Genomic DNA, 19,624 nt, shown 5'->3' on the forward strand with positions numbered 1-19,624 from the left:
TGGGTTGAAAGGTCATCATCAAAGACTAGATGTTCCTCAAAAAAGGAGAATTGCTGCCTAGGTACTATACTTTTGAGAGTTTAAGACCTCTCTGGAAGAGTATAAAGTCTACAAACTCTGAATTCAAGAATTTAAGTTTGTTCTTTTTGTCTTTCTTCTTTTTTTGGTCAAGTTTTTACAATCCCTAATTTGAGTTATTTGGTCTCTAAGCCTGATTTCAAGGAAAGGTCAATGATCTGAAGAATATCTTTGGATATTCCATGAATTTCTAAATGAAGCATCTTGGGGATTGGACTGGATTTGCAGCTTTTCATAAAATTATGTTGAGTATCTAAAGTATGGCTATAAAATAATATGGAATTGGAAGAAGAATTCCAAGAGCAACTGTGGCGATTCAGAATGCGCAAGTTGGTTTGCGTTTTGTATTTGGAGGCACAAATTCAAGGGACTCCTGGTGGCCGACGGCACTGGGGACAGCCCTGACAGCCACCGACCACGCACGCAACCTGGGAATCATCCGCGACTCAACGCTCTCAATGACCAAGTAAGTCAACGCCGTCTCCTCCTCCTGCTTCAACACCCTCTGCATGCTCCGCAAGATCTACAGATGGATCCCGACAGATACAAGAAAGACAGTCACCAGGCCCTTGTCAGCAGCAGAGTCGACTACTGAAACGCCCTCTAAGCGGAAGCCCCAACCAAGCTCGACTACAACGCATCCAAAACGCCTCGGCACGACTGATCCTCGACGTACCACGCCACGGCCACATCACCCCCCCACCTGAGAAACCTGCCCTGGCTCCCCTTCAACAAGAGGATATCCTTCAAGCTCCTCAAGACAGGCCCAGCCTACCTCAACAGACGGCTCTCCTTCTACATGGAACACCCTCCCACTGAGCCAACGACAGACCCAAGACATGCTGACCTTCAGGAGGATACTCAAGACCTGGCTGTTCGATCAATCGATCAGTAGCACCCGGACCCCCCCCCCCATCCCCCCCCCCCCCCCCCCCCCAAGCACCTTGAGACCCTTGTGGGTATGTAGTGCGCTTTACAAATGATTGATTGATAGAAAAATTAGACCAATTATTACAAAATTCTTGGGTGGAAGGGCAAGGGGCTGAATTTGGGACATTTAAATATTTTTTATTAATTATTTAAAAAACATCTCCTGTACTGCTTTTTTATATAGCTACAATTTTTTCTTGGTAATGCAATTTAAGTTCATGGAAGTACTGGGATTCCCATTTCCGTTTTGCAAATCTAGAAAGATTTGCATTGAGGACTGATTTTATTTTCCATAGAATGATTCTCCTACACTGGTATGTGTTATTGGAGGAATATAAATCCTTGATGTTTGGGTGTGCAGTTGGAGTTTGCATTCTTTTGTTATGCTTGTGTACAGTTTGAGTGCTTTTTAGGTCTCACCTACGCAGTGCGCATGCGCTGCATAGAGAGAGACCTATTGCCATCGGCACAGCTTTCCCAGCAAACACGTGCATGCGTTGCATTGCTTACAATGGCAATGCGTGTACGTGTGGCGATTTCCTAGCGGGAGCGCGCAGCGCCTTATGGTGGTGTCATATGGTCGCACACTCCCGCTAGGAAATCGCGCATGCCCCCTCCCCTGCTGCTGAGTCTCGCGCTTGTTTAGTTAGTAGTTTATTTTTATTTTTAGTGTGCAGTGCCATCTTGTGGCAATTAGAAGGTATAGCAATGAGCAGCTCTTTTTGGAAACGGACCATGTACCAACATTTTTAACATACAACAATACGGTAGACGCTCTTCTCACCAGTCAACACACACCTGTGGCTTCAGAGGGGTTCGGCATGGGGGCTCCACGCATGTCCCGCCCCCTGGGGTGCTGTCACCTCTTCCAGTCCTCTAGACACAAGTTTTCTCCTGGACCCCGGGGCTGGAGGCTCAGCGCACATTGCTCTCTGTCCGGGGCCGTCCAACCTCCACTCTGCCGAGCCCAGGCGTGACGGGAGGTCGGGGGCCAATCAAGAGCCGGGGGTGCTCGACACTCCCCAGGGCCCGCCCTACGCCGGGCCTGCTGATACCTCGCTGCTGGGCTGTCAGTCAGCTCGTGCTAGTGACCGCGAGGTGCCTAGTCTCATTCAGAGTCAGACTGGGATCTCTGAGGCACGAGACGACTACTTTCTGACAGCACCTGACAGTGGTCTGTCTGCGCTCTCACGGAGGGTCCTCGTGCACTCCTTTGGGTCTCTGGTGCACTAACGGTGTGTCCGCTCACCCATAATCTGTCAGACGGCCTCGCTTCAGGTGTTCCAGCAACTGAGAACTGCAAGCCGCCTGTTTTCTGATAACTTGTCCGCACCTCATCTTTCTGTTGGTATGTCAGCGGGTCTAGAGAACTTTTACTGTGGAAACCTAAAATATGGTATTTACCAGGGAAAAGGTAGCAAACATCATGTCGCTCGAACACAAGTCCTGGTGTGCTGTGCTTTCCTCTGCTTCAGAGCCTAGTCTCTTGCTCAGAAGCTATCCGTCACTGTCTTCCGGCCTGTTTGTCCTTCCCTGTACTCCGGTGTTTTGCTCACTGGCCAGAGGCACAGTTTACCAGTGACTGAGAGATCACGTCACACGCATTTCCCACGGATGACATAAATAAGAGAGCAATTTGAGGCAAATGTTTTTACATTTGATGATGACGAAGAATAGGATTTGTACAGCGCTCAGATGCTCCAAGGAGTGTCCCGGCGCTAGTTTTTAATGCAAAAAAACAAGGACCGAGTTATTCTGTGTTTTTGAGCACACTCGATGATTGCACGGATATGAAGGTGTCAAAATTGAAACGGAGCTACCTGGCGCCACTGCCCATGCACTCCAGAGGCCCACTGCCTGGATGTTTGTACTGAAGCTGGACCACTCTGTAGCACTGCCCCGTCCTCCCCTATGCTGGAGGGGCTTTCTTGGTTTCCCATGCGCAGGTAACGTGGAGGAGTGAGTAAAATCTGCTTCAGTTCCATTTACATTATTTTACACCACTACTAAATTAAGAATTTGAACCTGGCAAAATGAAACTCTAAGGAACTTATTTACAAGCCCCTTGCGCCGCCGGTGCGTCACTTTTAATATTGGAAAAAGTGACCTATCGCGGCGCAAGGGGCTTGTAAATAGATTTCAGAGACTGGTAAATCGTACGTCTTTTGTGTTGGCAATTGTGAAACCTGACAGACAAAACGAGCTGTGGTTATTATCGACTCTGCTCCTGCTGGTATCCCATGCTGGCCCCCAGGGCAGCCTTCTCTCCATTCCTACCTGACTCTGTTGTACGGCGATGTGTTTGTCTGCTGTTCCTCCGGTGCTCCAGTGTCCACCCTCGTCTTCTCCCTATCTTTGCGTCCCACAGTGTATTGAGTTAAGTTTCTATTCCAGAGAAAGTGAAAGCTATGACCAGCTTAGCCTGCAGCTGCTGACTCTTCCTTGACTGTTCAGGAAGGACGCAGAGGGGGCAGCGTGTGGAAACTCACCCTCCACAGGAAAGAGGCATATTTAGGGGGAAGGGGGGCAACACCGTGCATGCCAACAATACGAAACAGCGAAAACACGGGGGATTTATTTTTCGCTTTGACTTACATTGAAACAGGGACAATTTAGCCATTTGACGTTGACTTTCTCGTAAATCAAAGCAATGACTATTTGAGTGTATCTGTCTGAGATTTCTATTATTCTATCATTGCATCCAGACACATATTACACAACAAGCATTTTCAATGCAATAGGTCTCACATTTGTGAGAGTTTGAGCTATTGGCATTGTAAATATCTGAAAGAGACACGTTAGTGATCGATTCCTTACCTTAGAATATCCCCAGGCGTCAGACTGGATCCGGAAATTGTTTGCATAGCAGTACCCTTGCGCGTCGGTAGGCGTCGTCTGCGGCTCCGCGTCCGTCGTCGGAGTACTTGGACGCCGCCTCCGCGTGCTGACGTCAGTTCTTCTTTTTTCCGTGCCAGCAGCGCAGATCCGGAAAAAGTGGTACCTTAGTCACTTTTTGACTAAAACTTTTTTGATCGTCCTTTTTCGAGTCTTCGACTCCGAAACGGTGCCGGTAGGGATGCCTGGTTTTAAGCCCTGTGAGGATTGCGACCGGCTGATGTCGGTCACGGACCCTCACCGTCGGTGTCTCCACTGTCTCTGCGTCGACCACGACGACAAGGTCTGTTCCGACTGCCGGGCCCTAACTTCGAAGGCTAGACGGAAGCGGTCCCGTAAGCGGCTCGAACTCCGGCAGTCGGCCCTGCGCCAAGAGAGGTCCCGGTCCGGACGGAGGTCGAGGGACCGGTCGCGGGAGCGGAGCCATCATAGCTCCGGTAGTCGACATCACTCCTCAGGGTCGAAGTCGTTCGGTAAGCACAAGAAGTCGAAGAGACGTCATCGCTCTTCCGACTCCCTCCGACGCGGCTGGGAGTTCCAGTGGCACCGCCCACGCGGCTCCGTCGGAGTCGCAGGCGCCGCGTCCGGTTTCATACCCTCCGGTCCCTGGGCCTGACGCGGCGCCGGAGGAGATCGAGCGGTTCCTCATGGCCATGAGGTCCCTCTCTCCTCCTCCGGGCTCTGCGGCGTCTTCGGGCCCAGCGGTCCCGTCTGGGGGTCCTAGCGGGTTGGGGGCTTCGATCCCGACGCCGTCGGGTGCTTCGGCTCTGACGCCGCCGGCGCCGCAGGCACCTTCCGGCCCAGCACCGCAGGGCCCCGCTGGTTCCGGATCCGGGTCGTCGCCGGTGGATTTAATGACCTCCCTCGACCCGGTTCCGGCGCCGAAGCGGCGCCGCTTCAGACGCCGTTCGGAGAGTTTACTTTCCATGAACCGGCCCCATCCTTTGCTAACCCTGAGTACCAGGAGATGGGTGATGAGGAGGATTGGGAGGGGTCTGAGGACCCTCTGGCACGTGAATGCCAGTCTCAAGAGGACTGGGCAGGTGAACTTGGGGAGGCCAGTGGTATAGACACCGCGCCTGACACTGGCTTTGTCTCGCCTCCTACCGTGGCTACGGAGGAGGGGGCAACCTATAGTGTGGTGTTGATGAGGGCAGCCAAGGCCTTGGGCCTTGAGCTCCCCGTCGCGGCCGTGAGGACTAACCTCCTCACCGAGGTCCTTAAGCCGCAGTCATGCTCAGCCGAGCCTCTGCTGCCGTTTAACGAGGCCTTAACCGACGTTCTTGTGGGCACTTGGTCCAAGCCCGCTACGGGTTCACCCGTAGATAGGAACGCGGCCAGACGCCACCGCCCGCCCCCGGGCAACCCATGTTTCCTGTCCACCCACCCCACCCCCGAGAGCCTGGTCATCCAGGCCTCCAATTCCCAGACCGCATTCCCGTTGGCTCCGCCGGACAGTGAATCCAAGAGGTACGAGCAGTAAGATGGTCCGTTGGAGGTACGGGCCAAACTCGGCCAAGCCCTTGTGGAGGGCCGGGATGCAGCCAAATATTCTATCCGGTGTGGGCTGGATACCACCGACTCACTAGGTAGAGCGATGGCAACGACGGTGGACGCCACGCCTGGTTGAGGTCCGCCAACTTTTCGGCCGATGTCCAAAACACACTGATGGACATGCCGTTTGATGGCCGTCGCCTTTTTGGCGACAAGGCAGACCATGCTCTTGAGCGCTTTAAGGACTCCAGGGCTACGGCCAAGTCCTTGGGCCTCTCGGCCCCGCGCCAGCAACCGGCTGCCTTTCACTCCTTTCGTGGCCACAGAAGGGGTGTACCCACACGTGCTGCCAGCCACGCTCCGCAGGGTAATACCCAACGCGATGGCGGCCTTGGAAACCGCCGTGGCGGCGGTCGGGGTCAACGGCGAGGTCAGTCCACACTTTCCCCCGCAGCATCCGCCTCAAAACCCTCCTAGTCCGTGCTTTCAGGCCCATGAGACACCAGTGGGGGGCAGGGTTCGCCATCACCTCCTCCACTGGCGCACTGTCACGTCGGACAGGTGGGTGCTGCAGATCGTTCCGAAGGGGCTACTCCCTCCCCTTCGAGGCGACTCCTCCAGCCATGCCACCGCAGAACCACCGTGTATCGGGGGATCATTTGCGACCTCTGCAGGAGGAAGTTACGGCCCTCTTGGCCAAGGGGGCCATCGAGCGTGTTCCTGGGCCAGAAGTAAGGTGTGGTTGCTACTCCCACTACTTTCTGGTACCCAAGAAGAGCAAAGGGGGCCTACGCCCTATCTTGGACCTAAGGAAGGAGAAGTTCAAAATGCTGACACTGGCTCAGGTCTTAGCTGCCCTGGACCCAGGAGACTGGATGGTAGCGTTGGACTTGCAGGACGCTTATTTCCACTTCCCCGTCCTGCCGGCCCACCGGCGCTACCTGCGGTTCATGGTTGGCCACGAGCACTTTCAGTATACCGTGCTCCCCTTCGGCCTTACCAGCGTCCCACGGATGTTCACAAAGGTGATGGCGGTGGTCGCAGCTCATCTGCGCAGGTTAGGGGTTTCAGTCTTCCCCTACCTCGACGACTGGTTGTTGAAGGCGGGCTCGCCCCAGACCGTCGTCAGCCACCTCCAGACTACGGCAGATCTCCTGCACCAGCTGGGGTTCTCCATCAATGTGCCAAAGTCACACCTGTGCCCCTCTCAGAAGCTCCTTTTCATCGGAGCGGTTCTCGACTTGGCGCGGTTTTGGGTTTATCCACCCGAACAGCGGGTCTGGGATATTCGGGCTCTGATTCCCATCTGTCAGCCGTTTTCCCAGGTCTCGGTCAGGTTGACGCTGCGGCTTCTGGGGCTGATGACCTCCTGCATCCTACTGGTGCATCACGCCAGGTGGCGGATGCGGGCTCTGCATAGGGACCTGAAGTATCAGTGAGCCCAGCATCAGGGCAACCTGTCCGACCACGTCCTGATCTCGGAGGGCACTGTGAGACAGCTGCAGTGGTGGCTCACAGACCGCGATTGGGTCCGCAGCAGATCCCTCTCCCTTCCCCAACCGGAGCACGTAGTTGTGATGGACGCGTCCCTCCAAGGCTGGGGAGGCCACATGGGAGAGGCGGAGATCAGGGGCCTCTGGTCTCCGGCGGAGGCCCGGCTCCACATCAACCTGTTGGAGTTACGGGCGATTCGTCTAGCACTAAAGGCATTCCTCCCCTCTGTCCGGGGGAGTGTAGTGCAGGTGTTCACGGACAACACCACCGCCATGTGGGACTGCAACAAACAGGGCGGGGTGGGGTCGTGGACCCTTTGCCAGAAGGCTCTGCGCCTCTGGCAATGGCTGGAACGCCAGGGCGTGACCCTGGTGGCTCAACACCTGGCAGGTTCTCTGAACGCCAGGGCGGACGAGCTCAGCCGTCGTTGCATGATGGATCACGAATGGCGTCTGAACTCGGTCGTGGCGCAAGGCCTCTATCGGCAATGGGGAGAGCCTTGGTTAGATCTATTCGCCACCGAAGAGAACGCGCAATGTCATCAGTTCTGCGCCTTGGAATTTCCAAGGCGGCACTCGCTCGGAGATGCTTTTCGTCGCGAGTGGAGTTGCGGTCTATTGTACGCCTTTCCGCCTATACCACTTCTGCCCAGAGTGCTGAAGAAGATCAAGCGCGATCGGGCCCAAGTCATCCTTGTGGCTCCGGACTGGGCACGAAGGTACTGGTATCCAGAGCTACTCAGTATGTCAGTCGATCCCCCGGTTCGTCTGCCTCTTCAGGAGGACCTTCTGTTGCAGCAACAGGGGACGGTCCTCCACCCGAACCTGTCCAGTCTCCACCTCCATGCTTGGAGATTGAGCGGCGACAGTTGAGGACATTTGACTTGCCTCCTGAAGTCTGTGATGTGATTCTGGCAGCCCTCCACAAAATCGGTATACGCCTGCAGGTGGTCAATGGTTAGAGCGGCAGACCCTGATGCAGAGGTCTAGCCCGGGACCAGGGTTCAATTCCCCGCCTCGGCGGGTCTTGGGCTCAAAATTCCATGGACCTGATAATTCTCGCCTCGGTGCCTATTCCAATCATGGAGTCCCACTCTGCAACTCTGGGCAATAGCTTGCTTAATCTCCACAACGGCCCCCACAACGCTAAAGATGCCTGGCCTCCACCTTGGGGGTGCCCAGGAGTGGACACCTCACAGGGAAAGCCAGGATGGGTTCCACAGCGGTATTCGTACAAGCGCCTTGAGACACTTGTGGGTGAGTAGTGCGCTATACAACTATCAATTTACATTTACATTTACACCTCCATGCTTGGAGATTGAGCGGCGACAGTTGAGGCCATTTGACTTGCCTCCTGAAGTCTGTAACGTCATTCTGGCAGCCAAGCGTCCCTCCACAAAGTCGGTATACGCCTGCAGGTGGAACAGATTTGTGGCATGGTGCACAGCAAAGGCTGTGGATCCTCTTGCTGCCCCTCTCTCTGAAGTTCTTCTCTTCCTTCTTTCTCTTGCCCAGCAGGGCTCTGCTCTGGGCACTATCAAGGGCTACCTTTCTGCCCTTTCAGCCTTTCTGAGGCTGCCTGATCAACCTTCTTTGTTCAAGTCCCCCATTGTAAATAGATTTCTTAAGGGCATCACACACACGTTCCCTCCTGTTCGGTTTGTGATGCCTCAGTGGGACTTGAACCTTGTTCTTACTTTTCTGATGTGCGCTCCCTTTTGAGCCACTTCACAACTGTCCTCTCCGCCTTCTTACTCTGAAGACTGCTTTCCTGGTTGCCATCACCTCTGCCAGGAGAGTGAGTGAGCTCCAGGCCCTTTCTTGTACTCCTCCTTTCCTTTCTGTCCATCCGGACAAGGTTGTGTTGCGTACTAAGCCATCTTTCCTGCCCAAGGTTGTCACAGCCTTCCACATCGGGCAGTCCATCACCTTGCCAACCTTCTTTTCGCCACCGCACCCCTCTAAAGAGGAAGAGCGGCTCCACCGTCTGGACCCAAAACGTGCGCTCTTATTCTACTTGGATCGCACACGCCTGTTCCGGGTGGATGACCAACTCTTTGTTGGTTACGTGGGCGCTAAAAAGGGGAAAGCAGTGCACAAGAGGACCATTTCTTGGTGGATCATGTTGTGTATCCAGACATGTTACTCCTTGGCTAAGAAGGAGCCCCCTGTTGGATTGCGGGCTCATTCCACCCGAGCCAGGCGACTACAACTGCCTTGGGCCGGGGAGTGCCCTTACATGACATCTGTCAGGCAGCTACGTGGGCCTCGCTGCACACGTTCGCAAGACACTACTGCCTGGACAGCCAAGTCCGGAGGGATGGCTTCTTTGGCCGTTCTGTCCTCCAGGACTTTCTGGTGTGATTTTTGGTTCGCAGACCCACCACCGGGGTTGGTATTGCTGGGGTATCTATTCTAAGGTAAGGAATCTATCACTAACGTGTCTCTTTCAGATGCACAAGTTACTACTTGTGTAACGATATATCTGTAAGAGACATTAGTTAGTGATAGATTCCTTACCGACCAACCCATCCTCCCCGTTCTGCGAACCGATATCTAGGGTTAGGGTTACCCCCTTTCAGGGCCCTAGTTTCAATGGCACCAGTGTTGCTTTTTAACATGGCTCAGCGCTTCTGGCGTGGAAAAGCTGTGTCTAAGAACTGACGTCAGCACGCGGAGGCGGCGTCTAAGTACTCCGACGACGCCGACGACGGACACGGAGCCGCAGACGACGCCTACCGACGCGCAAGGGTACTGCTACGCAAAAAAATTCCGGATCCAGTCTGACGCCTGGGGATATTCTAAGGTAAGGAATCTATCACTAACTAATGTCTCTTACAGATATATCGTTACACAAGTAGTAACTTGTGCGACAAGGCCTTTTATTTTTGTATTGTGAAAGCCTGCAAGCACGTGTAAATATGCACTTTGTGCTTATAGTCCTTGCTTGCGAAATGCACGGCTGGCAGTAAAACCGGCACAGTTACTGACAGCCTTGCTTCTCGTAAGCAAATACTACTATAAGTACAAAGTGTGTGTTTATGCACTGATTGCAGGTTTTCAAAACACATAAATAAAAGGCATTCTCATTTACAATGGCAATAGCTCAAACTCTCGCAAATGCTAGACCTATTACATTGCAAATGCTTGTTATATTTATATCTAAATTTGTTTGTTTGCTTAAATTAGGCAGTCTAGAAGCAAAATTATTTAATGTCAAGTTTAGTATCTGTCTCTAGTTCCTGTTGCCACTCAAAGGAAGTAAAACTGGATGCATTACAGTTGTTTAATGGCCTTTACGTCTACATTTCCCGGTCTCCTGCTTTAAGGTCCAACAACCTGCATGTGATGCACTTCACACACACATATTTGGTCGCATTGCTCCCAGAACAGTAGTTTGTTTTTAAGGTGGGAGTAACAATCCCATTTGCATGGTGTAGACCCAGTTCTACCTCTCACTGCCAGTCTTAATAGTGGCGCATTGTAAGTCTAAGGAAGTGAGACAGAAGAAGGGGTCATTGAGCAGCCAGGATTGAAAGTGTACTAGCGTGTCAGTAGAGCTGCTGAGAAAATAGATTTTTCTACTGGGTTCTGCAATTCAAGTTAGACTGACCAGTTCCCTTGAATGCTGTAGCCTAGCTCCACCCCTCTCTACAGTGTCTGAAGTGACACATATGGAGTCTTGAGATATGGGGCATGGGAGGGGATCAAGGAGCAGCCAGGATCCGAAGTGTATTAATTAGTGGGTCACCTCCTAGCAGAGGGAGAGAAGAAACAAATTAGTCTTTCTTGCCAGTAAAAAGCGTCTGTATGAAAATAGTGGATGTCAATTACTTTCCACCACATTTCTTAACTTCATTTGAAGCCAGGGGCCTATAAAATAAGGATTTGAGGCCAATTAACTGCTGTTATTGCCCCACTTGTAATGACAATGAGGACGTTAGCCCCTTGCACTAAAAAGGGTCAAGAACAGGAGCTCCAAATCACTGAGACCCAAAGTATGAGCGAATCCTGCCCACTGCCAGCAAGCCTGAATGCCAGAGCAGTAGAAAACAAAGAAGTTGGTTTATTTTTTCCGTATTTTGATGGTCCTTTACTTGGGCATACCTTCTTCCTTAGAGAAGCAAGGGGTGGGCCTTGCACACCACAGAAGCATAGAGATATCGGCTCACCTGCACACCCAGAAAGAAAGCAGGAACCACATAGTGGTATTGAGAAACAATTTTTAACACCACCAACTATGTGCTGGCTTTACCCCTAAGGGCTAAAGTAAGCGAACACTGACAAAGTGGGGAAGAAATCGGCTATGGGCAAAGCTGTGAACTCAATTGGACAGGGCACGCAAAGATGCACAGCAAGCAGGCAGCTATAGAATGCTTCCTGTGCGGATAGTATTGCTTACTAACAAAGCATTCTCTTTGATTAACCTGCTCCTGTTGTTTCATTCCTGGTGTTAATATAAGTTAATGCTTTAAGAATACCTGAGAGTGGAGACCTTTGTCTCCTGGTACTTGTAGAGGAATCTACATACTGTAGACCTGTAGGCCCTATTAGGGACCTTCTTCTCCTGGATGACCATCAGGAACACAGTTTTTAGTTCTTTCTGAATGGATAGACATCTATTTGTACAAATTTACTTTGTCATACTTCATCCACCTGAAGAGCCTCCTACTTTTGGGCTTCCATACTTTCATCCAAAACCTCTGATGTGTTGTAAGACCATTCTCTGTACCAGTTCAGGTATGTAACGCCATCATACAAAAAACAAGTTTGCCCTGTGATATCCTAAGCATTTCTAGAAATCAACCAATGCTAGATCTGTATCATTTTTGATTGAAGTTAAATCCAGCTTAACATTGCGAGTAATCCAGAACAAAACTTTTCTTTGCTTAAAGTAAGAAAAACATGTCAGTGTACTTTGTTTCCCTCTTCAAATATCTTTAATCATCATTCTTCTGACATCACTCTAGTCCTTGAATTTCTGTTAATTATTTCCTTTGCTTAACAGGGCACAGTGACCTCTCTAAGACCATTTGGGATCATTGTAAAGATCACTGATCACCTGAACGGTTTGGTTCCTTCCCTGCACCTTGCAGATGTGCGGATAAAAAACCCAGAGAAAAAGTACAGCGAGGGGCAACCAGTCAAGTGCCGGGTAAGATAAAGAGTTGAGCCAAGAGTTTTGGAAAAAAAAGTCTCTTTTAAGGTAAACGTCATATGTTTGTATTTCTGTTCTGTGGCAAGTGAGATACCCACACAGTTATGGTACCACCTCTGTTGTATCTTCTCTTCAAATAATTTAATCTACTTTTAGAGTGACCTTTATCATGAAGTCTTTTGTTTTAGTATACTTGGCCCTTCTTTTTCTGTGGTGTTTTCTGCTAGGGATGCACAATTAGGGCAAGCTATAGAGGAGCAAGAATGCCCATCTGGCCAGGAGAAGCATTGAGCATTGTGGATGGAGCTCTAAACTATTTTTTTAATCAAAAAGAACCTCGTAATTGATGGAAAGGCATTGTTGGTAGGATGGATGGATACCTCCTTTTGGATAATTCTTTGCCTGAACCGGAGGCAAATTAGCTCTAGTCGCGCACAATTGGGAACAACTTGCGATGCATGGTTTCTACAAACTATATCAGGGGTTTTCACATAAAGTTCTACGGAACCCTGAGACGGGAATCCCGTCCTTGTGCACCAGTTTTTGTAGACAATCAGACCACCTTGATAGACCGAGAGGTAGCGGATCTGCTTCAAAAAGTAGCTACAATCCAGGCCTGCCTCCACCCTCGGGTGTTACTCAGCAACATATTTTTGGTGGATGAGACAGATTGTGGGCAACGACCATTGATCAACCTCAGGGAGTTCAATGCGTGGCTGGTCTGTCATCATTTCAAGATGGAGGAGGATATCCATCTTTTGTACTATCTTCTTCGTCCCGACGACTGGATGGTGCGTTTGAACCTGAAGGATGCATATTTAGCGGTCACCATTTTTCCTCATCACCGCAGATTCCGGCAGTTTAGGTGGCGGTACCAGTGTACGAGTTTGCAACTCTTCAATTTGGATCCTCCTCAGCTACCTTGTCATTTCACCAAGGTTCTCAAACTGGTGGTGGAATTTCTCTGGGCTTATATTCTTATAGGTCAGTCATTTCTGAAGTATACGTGCCTGTACAAGGTTCTCCGGTAGGTTAACACAGTTTGTTGTGTAAGATAAGAAGAGGAATACGTTTGGCACTCCCACTGGAACCCAGGTACTCAACCTTATGGAATGTTAACAAAGTCTTGTACCTTTTTCGATCTTGGCAACCGAACAAGTACTTATCACACAAGGAATTGTTGGCGAAACTTGCCATGCTTTTATGCTTACTGTCACATCGGACAGTGCAGGCCTTGGATACCTCGGGAAGGGTTTTCACCCCACAGGGGGGTCACCTTCCACATCTTTAGACATACAAAGTCAAACTCCTAAGTGATGTATTATCCAACTTTCGACAAAGCCCCCACGCTGTATGTGGTACTTTGTCTTACGGCTTACAAAAGCATGAAGCTGGATGAGCCTCAGTTGTTAATATCCCGCAGTAAACCTTTCAAAGTGGTCACTCCTCCTTCCGTAGCTCGTTGGAACCGCTGGATCATGCAAGAAGCGGGCATTGATATCTCACAATTTGGAGCCCATTCTGTCAGAGGTGCAATGGCTTCAAAAGCTCTGTCTCTAGGGGCACTTCTTGACGACATTAACGCAGCACCCTATGTTCAAGCGGTTCTATTTTCAGCCAGTCGTGGATATGACGTCTTTGGGGGTGGACAAGCTTTGAACACGCAAAATCCTCACCTCCTATCCTAACAGAATTATACATTTCCTAGTAAACACAAAGGAACGTTTCAGCTCTGTTAAGGACACGTAGGCGAAGATTATTCCCACCCAAGTTTCCCAAGACCCTTTGTTTCTCCAAGCCCAGAAGAATGTATAGTATTTGGTGTTTTGTTTGGAAATAAGTCTTCATGACTTATGTATGGCATAATTATTTTTGGGGTTGTTTCTTCTTACCAATTACTGTGTTCTGTTTCATTGTGAGTGACTTCAATACAGAAGTTCATAACTATGTTATCGTTTTTGTTCTGCATTGTTTGTAAGAGTTTCTCTTGATTGAGCTCCGATTGTTCACATTCCTGGTTCTCGTCTCTGGATTGTTGCCATTTCGGAAGGTTCCAAAGCAGACTACCGGAAAGTTGTGAAAGTGATCCTGTCGCAGTCAAGAAAGAGGAAGCTATTCAGGGGAATCCTGCCTTTATGGATATGCTGAACTGTTGATTGCTTGAACTGTGTTGACCTTTCACTTGGCATCTTGGGAAAGCTAGTTTTTTACAGTTTTATTTTTGAAGACTGATGGAATGTAAATAAAAGAAACTAGAGCATAATCCTCGCCTCTGTGTCCTTAAAAGTATTGAAACTTTCGTTCATGTTTGCTAGGAAATTTTTCATTCTATGCAGAAGGGAAATAATTACCTTACAACTGCTCAGAAGGTTGTGGCTCAAAATACAAAGTGAGTTGATCTTTAATTTAACAATAGTATTGTCAAGAGTATGTTTGGATTGTAAGTGTGTGTAGGCATCACACGTAATTTTAAAAGATCATTTATTTTATTGTTGTTAAATGGCACCTATTTCTGGTTACATCAGCATGGCTCTGGTAAGGTGAACAGTTTTATATATATATGGAAAAAACACAAGGCCAAGAATAAATGTGATTAACTGTGGTCAACCAATTTCTCCTTTTCCGCCAAATTAATTTGTGTCATTAGTTTTTATTGGTTTCTGTCTACAGTCATATGAGATAAAACAGAATAACTTGAAAAATCCACACACACAGGGCCTCTTCCTTACTTTCTTCTGAGTGCTGCTGTCTCAACTCTGTTTGGTGACACGCAGCTCTTCCTCAGAATCTTTCACTGCTGGTATTGCCTCCCCAAGCAGAATCTGCAGGGCCCTCATAGTCTTTGGGCATGTGAGTGAGCCAGCATCCTTGGTGAGTTCCAAGAGGGATAATTACATTTCAGTAAATGTTTGCTCTGTCTGTTATGTCTTGTGAGAATTTTTCCATCCCAATTTCTTGCCACTGTCTGACACAAGTTTAACATTGCAGGGTTCTAATCAATTATAAGGAGTCAACAGTGCTAGTTTAGCTGTTAGAAGTAGTAGCAGGGTATGTTTGTGCGTGCTACTCACTGTTCCCCATTTTAGATCCATTACCCATCTCAAGGGGCCGCTCTCAGCGGTAGCTGGGAATCTTGCCCCATGATTTCAAAAATGTCATCAATGTACAGCCATTCAGTAACCCTTTGTTCTAAAAGAGCCACAAAATGTGTGTCTGTGTCCACATTGTTCTGCATTCCCTCCAGCAAGGGTCTGCCTGTCAAGTGTCTGCAGTCTTGAGAATGTTCAGGGTAACTTTATTGCCCTTTGACATTTCTTGCTCTCTTGCTTGTGTTTCTCCTAATGTTTTCCTAGACTTTAGCTAAAAGTGAATTACCCAGTTCCTTTTTCCAGTTCATGAAGCTCTCATTTCGATGTAGTTGCCACTGTATCGCAAAGCTGATATTGTTTTGAAGAGCCTAGAGCCTTAGGTGCATGAAGCAAATCGCTGCTATTTTTCATGGGAGAATTCTATCCTAATTTGTTTTGGCATTTTGCCTTCAAGTACTTAAACATTGTTCGCTATAATCCTGGATCAAAATAAGAATGCAGAAAAGGGAGGGAGGGAGGTGTAAAATGGTTAGACTGTAAGTACCTTTGATAATTTCACCTCAACCCAGACCTGCAAGGTTTATCCCAGCATCATATCCTTCTATCTAGGAATTCTCAAAGGGAATGTCCACAAGTGTGAGGTCCAGGAAGCATCACTTCTTCTTGGGTTTCTCCCTATAACATTCCAATGTGTACTACAACCGTGCTACCCTCTGGTAAGAAATCCTATTTAGGTTGCCCAATTCTCCCTTTTTTCTGGACTACAAGGGTTTGTGGTCTACTCAGCCTTATTCTTTTTTAATCCTCCGATATCATTCAGAAAGAGAGTTTGTAGTTAGTCTAGGTAGTTTCTTGGGACTTGTACTGTCAGTCTAAAGAGGAAGAAGGCCTTCTGACTGTACTACTGATATCTTGACTGATGCCAACCTGCCCAACCAAGAGAGGTATTGTCCATGCCATATTTGCAGATTGCTCTTAATTGAGGTGAGAAGCGATGAGTAATTGGTGGCAAATGGATCCATCCTTTTAGTAGTGATGTTTATCCCTGGACACCTAATCAACCAAGAGGTCCATTTAAATCGCTTTTCTTGGTGCAAGCCAATCAACATAGCAAGTATTTTGCTGAGAATAAGAACTTCCAAATTCACCTTGTATCCAGAGATTGAGCATATTCGCTATAACTCTTCCAGCTGTCGAAGGAGGAAGGTGGGCAACATAAAGATGTCATAAGCACATATGGCTAGCCTAATCAGTTCTACCTCTAGCCCCTTATTACTCAGTTGTCCCTAACCATCTGTGCACATGCCTCTAGGTATAGGACAAAGAATAAGGGAAGACAGTGTACACCCTGTCTCGCGGTTCATAATGCTCTTGAGTCTAGGGTGTTCATTCAGAGCATTTTTATTGGTGAACTGTCCCTCGCCCAGACCATGCTTAGGAAAGCTGGCCCAAAGCTTGTATTTCTCATTACCTCCCTGAGGTAACTACATTGTACCTTGTCAAATGTCTTTTCAGCAACTAGGAAGAGGTCTCGTTTGTGTTGTCACGGACCTGGCATCCCTCTGCAAACTCAGATTGATCTAGATAAACTTGTTTCTGCAGCAGTGGGCTCAATCTGTTTGCTAAGACTTTTCTAACAAATGAAACCTATACATAAAGTATTACACATCAGACAAGCACTGGTTGTTCCTCATGTTGTGAAGATTGTGTCCAGTGAGAGACAACCAGATTGGTTGCATATTTCCAACCATCAAACATCCATTGATGTTTGTTTGTGTACAAGCCTTTTTTTTTTTCCTTTTCAACTCTGGCCTCAGGGCTGATGCTCAAATGAATGTAAGGTGAGGGAAAGTGTAGCTGTATATGAAAGTTCCTCATATAATCTTGGTTCAGCAATCTTCCATTAGCATACAAATATTTGTTACCAGATTCCTGTTATTTCATTAAAGCCTTGTTAAAAGAATTCTCTGATACATGTTTTAAAAATGTATTGCTGTAAATGCCATAAAATGCTGATTCCTCATTTTGTTTTAAAACTTTACGTAGGTTTTGACAATTTTGCCGGAATCAAAGAAGCTTATTCTAACTTTGAAGAAAACTCTTGTAGACTCCAACTTGCCCATTATTTCAAACTACAGCAGTGCAAAACCTGGCATGAGCACGCATGGGTTCATATCACGCGTGAAAGATTTTGGCTGCTTCGTGCAGTTCTACAATGATGTGCGAGGTCTTGTTCCTAAAAGTGAACTTAGCACTGAACCAGTGCCCTTCCCAGAAAAGGTCTTCTACGAGGGCCAGGTAAGCTGCTTTCAGTTTTTTACAGGTAGTATTAGCAGTGTAATTGGAAAAGATTGTTACACATCTATGCTCATGCTCTGTTTTAGCAGAGGACCATTGAGCCTCCATGTTTAGGTTGGCATTTGTAAGGATCTTTGATGTGGCTTTCTTATGGCAGGGGCCATTGAACTTCTGTGCTGGATATCTGTATGTTCATGGATCCATATTAAGGCTTAGTAAGCGCCTCACCTGTGCCCGTTGGAATACATAACATGTTTTGGTGGGAGATTTTCATTATTGGGTGTAGGGGGTTAGAGTGGTATTTTCATGATGATGTTCAACGGATGGTTACAAAGCTTAACTTTACTATCTATGAAGCAAGAGTGTATGAATCGCACTTGTTTTGCGTGCTTGGAGGAGAATGGACTTGCGAAATAAGTGAGGTTCATGCTTCTGGGCCTCTTGGTACCCCACTTCTGACACCTATACCCAGCACACACTCTCCCTTGTGTCCTGCAAAACATTGGGCCCTCCTATTGCCAATATGCCGAAGGTATTTCATAATTTTATCTAAAGAAGTCTCATTTATAGGAATAAATGTGCAGCACAGCACCACATCATTCTTCCCATCACTGTCACACCATATTTGATAAGAATGTTTAACTAGCTGGAGGGGCAGGGAAAACTCTGAGACCCTGCAGATACTAAAGGTTAACTCTTGACAATAACCAACTTTACTCCTCTTGCTCAGTTTGGATAGACATGATGCAGACCCTAGTATTTAAGATTCAAATTATTAGTTTGACAGCAAACGTATTAAGTTTTGCAAAATGCAGGTATAAGAATGTAACTTTGTATATAATTCTTTGTGCTGTAGCTCTTCCACTTGACCCTATTGATATTAAAATAATATCAAAAATACATTTGTGGTGTCATATGGTGTTGAATATAAAAAACCTTGAATGAAGTAAAACCAACTGCATCTGATAATTGAATGAAGGTGAACACAGACCGATTCGATAGTATTTTTTGACCTGTCTTCTGCCTCCCTAACAGGTTGTCAAAGTAACCGTGTTAAACTCAGAACCTGAAAAGGAGAGAATGAAGCTGTCCCTGAAGCTGACAGGAGGATCAGCTAAAGAAGCTTTAGAACAAAGCCCTGAAATGAAGGAGCGCGCCCTGAAATGTGAAATTGGCAAGGTAGTGCTTCAATATAGGCCCTGAATTGTACTTGGAATGCCTTTCTAACATACCATAAATCTTTGGAGTGCCCAAACTGTGATATTATAGGACTCTGCAAGGCCCCCCAGCATATGAGTTCCATGCTTGTCCTAGTCATGTAGGCAGATAATTAAAGCAACATTTAGCTTTTGAGAGTACCTGAGCGCCCTATTCAGGTTCAACTTGGAGCAAACAATTAAGTGTCTCTTTCTTCATAGATTAGAAACTGTTTACATTACAAAATAAATCAATTTGTTTTGGCTTTGTTTATTTACTTGAAGTATTGCTTAAGTGTATGATAGTTCGGCTGTCACTTAGTAATCAAGGAATTACAACGCACTAGTAGACATACCACACTTCAAACATCTTTCATTTTAGATCAGGCAGTCAAAAGTTACTAGATGGGGGTTCAGGTGGTGACCTCCTTGGTGTTATCCCACAACCAGAAAACGGCAGTCAGATGGAAAGGGAGCATAGGGAGACAGAAAGAAAATACACAATGGCATGTGAAGGCCCAAACCAGGGACAAAATGCTCACTAGATCAGATGGGGCTATAAAACTAGGGTTTTAGAAACCTATGCAGGTTGAAGCTGTGGGCTGAGAGATCTATTTGAGTCAGGTTTTTCAAACTGTAAAAGCACCAAAGAGTCATTAAAAACAGGGAATGATGTGCTGAATACAGTGCAACTTAAAGAGCCTTTTACCACCAGGTTGCTAATTTCAAGTCAAGTGCACAGGTTCCTTGCTATCTTGTGTGTTTACTGTTGGCTGATTTCTTATGGCTAAAGGGTTTCACTGCACGGGAACAAACTGGCACTTCACATAAAAATGGCAACAGGGTTAAGCAATGTTGCAAGTTAATTTGAAATGTCGTCAGAGATGCGCCAGGATGCCCTCTGGGTGACAGGCTTGCGCTCTATAAATATATTAAATAAATAAATAAATAAATAAGATGCCTATAATTGACTGAAAAGTTTAATCTACCCTG

General features: G+C 47.7%; 1 protein-coding gene across 3 annotated transcripts in view; it reads left to right on the top strand.

Moving 5' to 3' along the window:
- Positions 1 to 19,624, top strand: part of PDCD11 (programmed cell death 11) — a 627,216-nt gene that overhangs the window by 165,874 nt on the left and 441,718 nt on the right. For all 3 annotated transcript variants that reach the window (XM_078643694.1, XM_078643695.1, XM_078643696.1), the window contains exons 12-14: positions 11,899 to 12,045; positions 17,184 to 17,435; positions 18,471 to 18,614. In XM_078643694.1, the coding sequence (XP_078499820.1) occupies positions 11,899 to 12,045; positions 17,184 to 17,435; positions 18,471 to 18,614 (543 nt within the window). The remainder of the gene's footprint in view (positions 1 to 11,898; positions 12,046 to 17,183; positions 17,436 to 18,470; positions 18,615 to 19,624) is intronic.

This window comes from Lissotriton helveticus, chromosome 5_1, assembly GCF_964261635.1.
Source record: "Lissotriton helveticus chromosome 5_1, aLisHel1.1, whole genome shotgun sequence".
Taxonomy (NCBI): domain Eukaryota; kingdom Metazoa; phylum Chordata; class Amphibia; order Caudata; family Salamandridae; genus Lissotriton; species Lissotriton helveticus.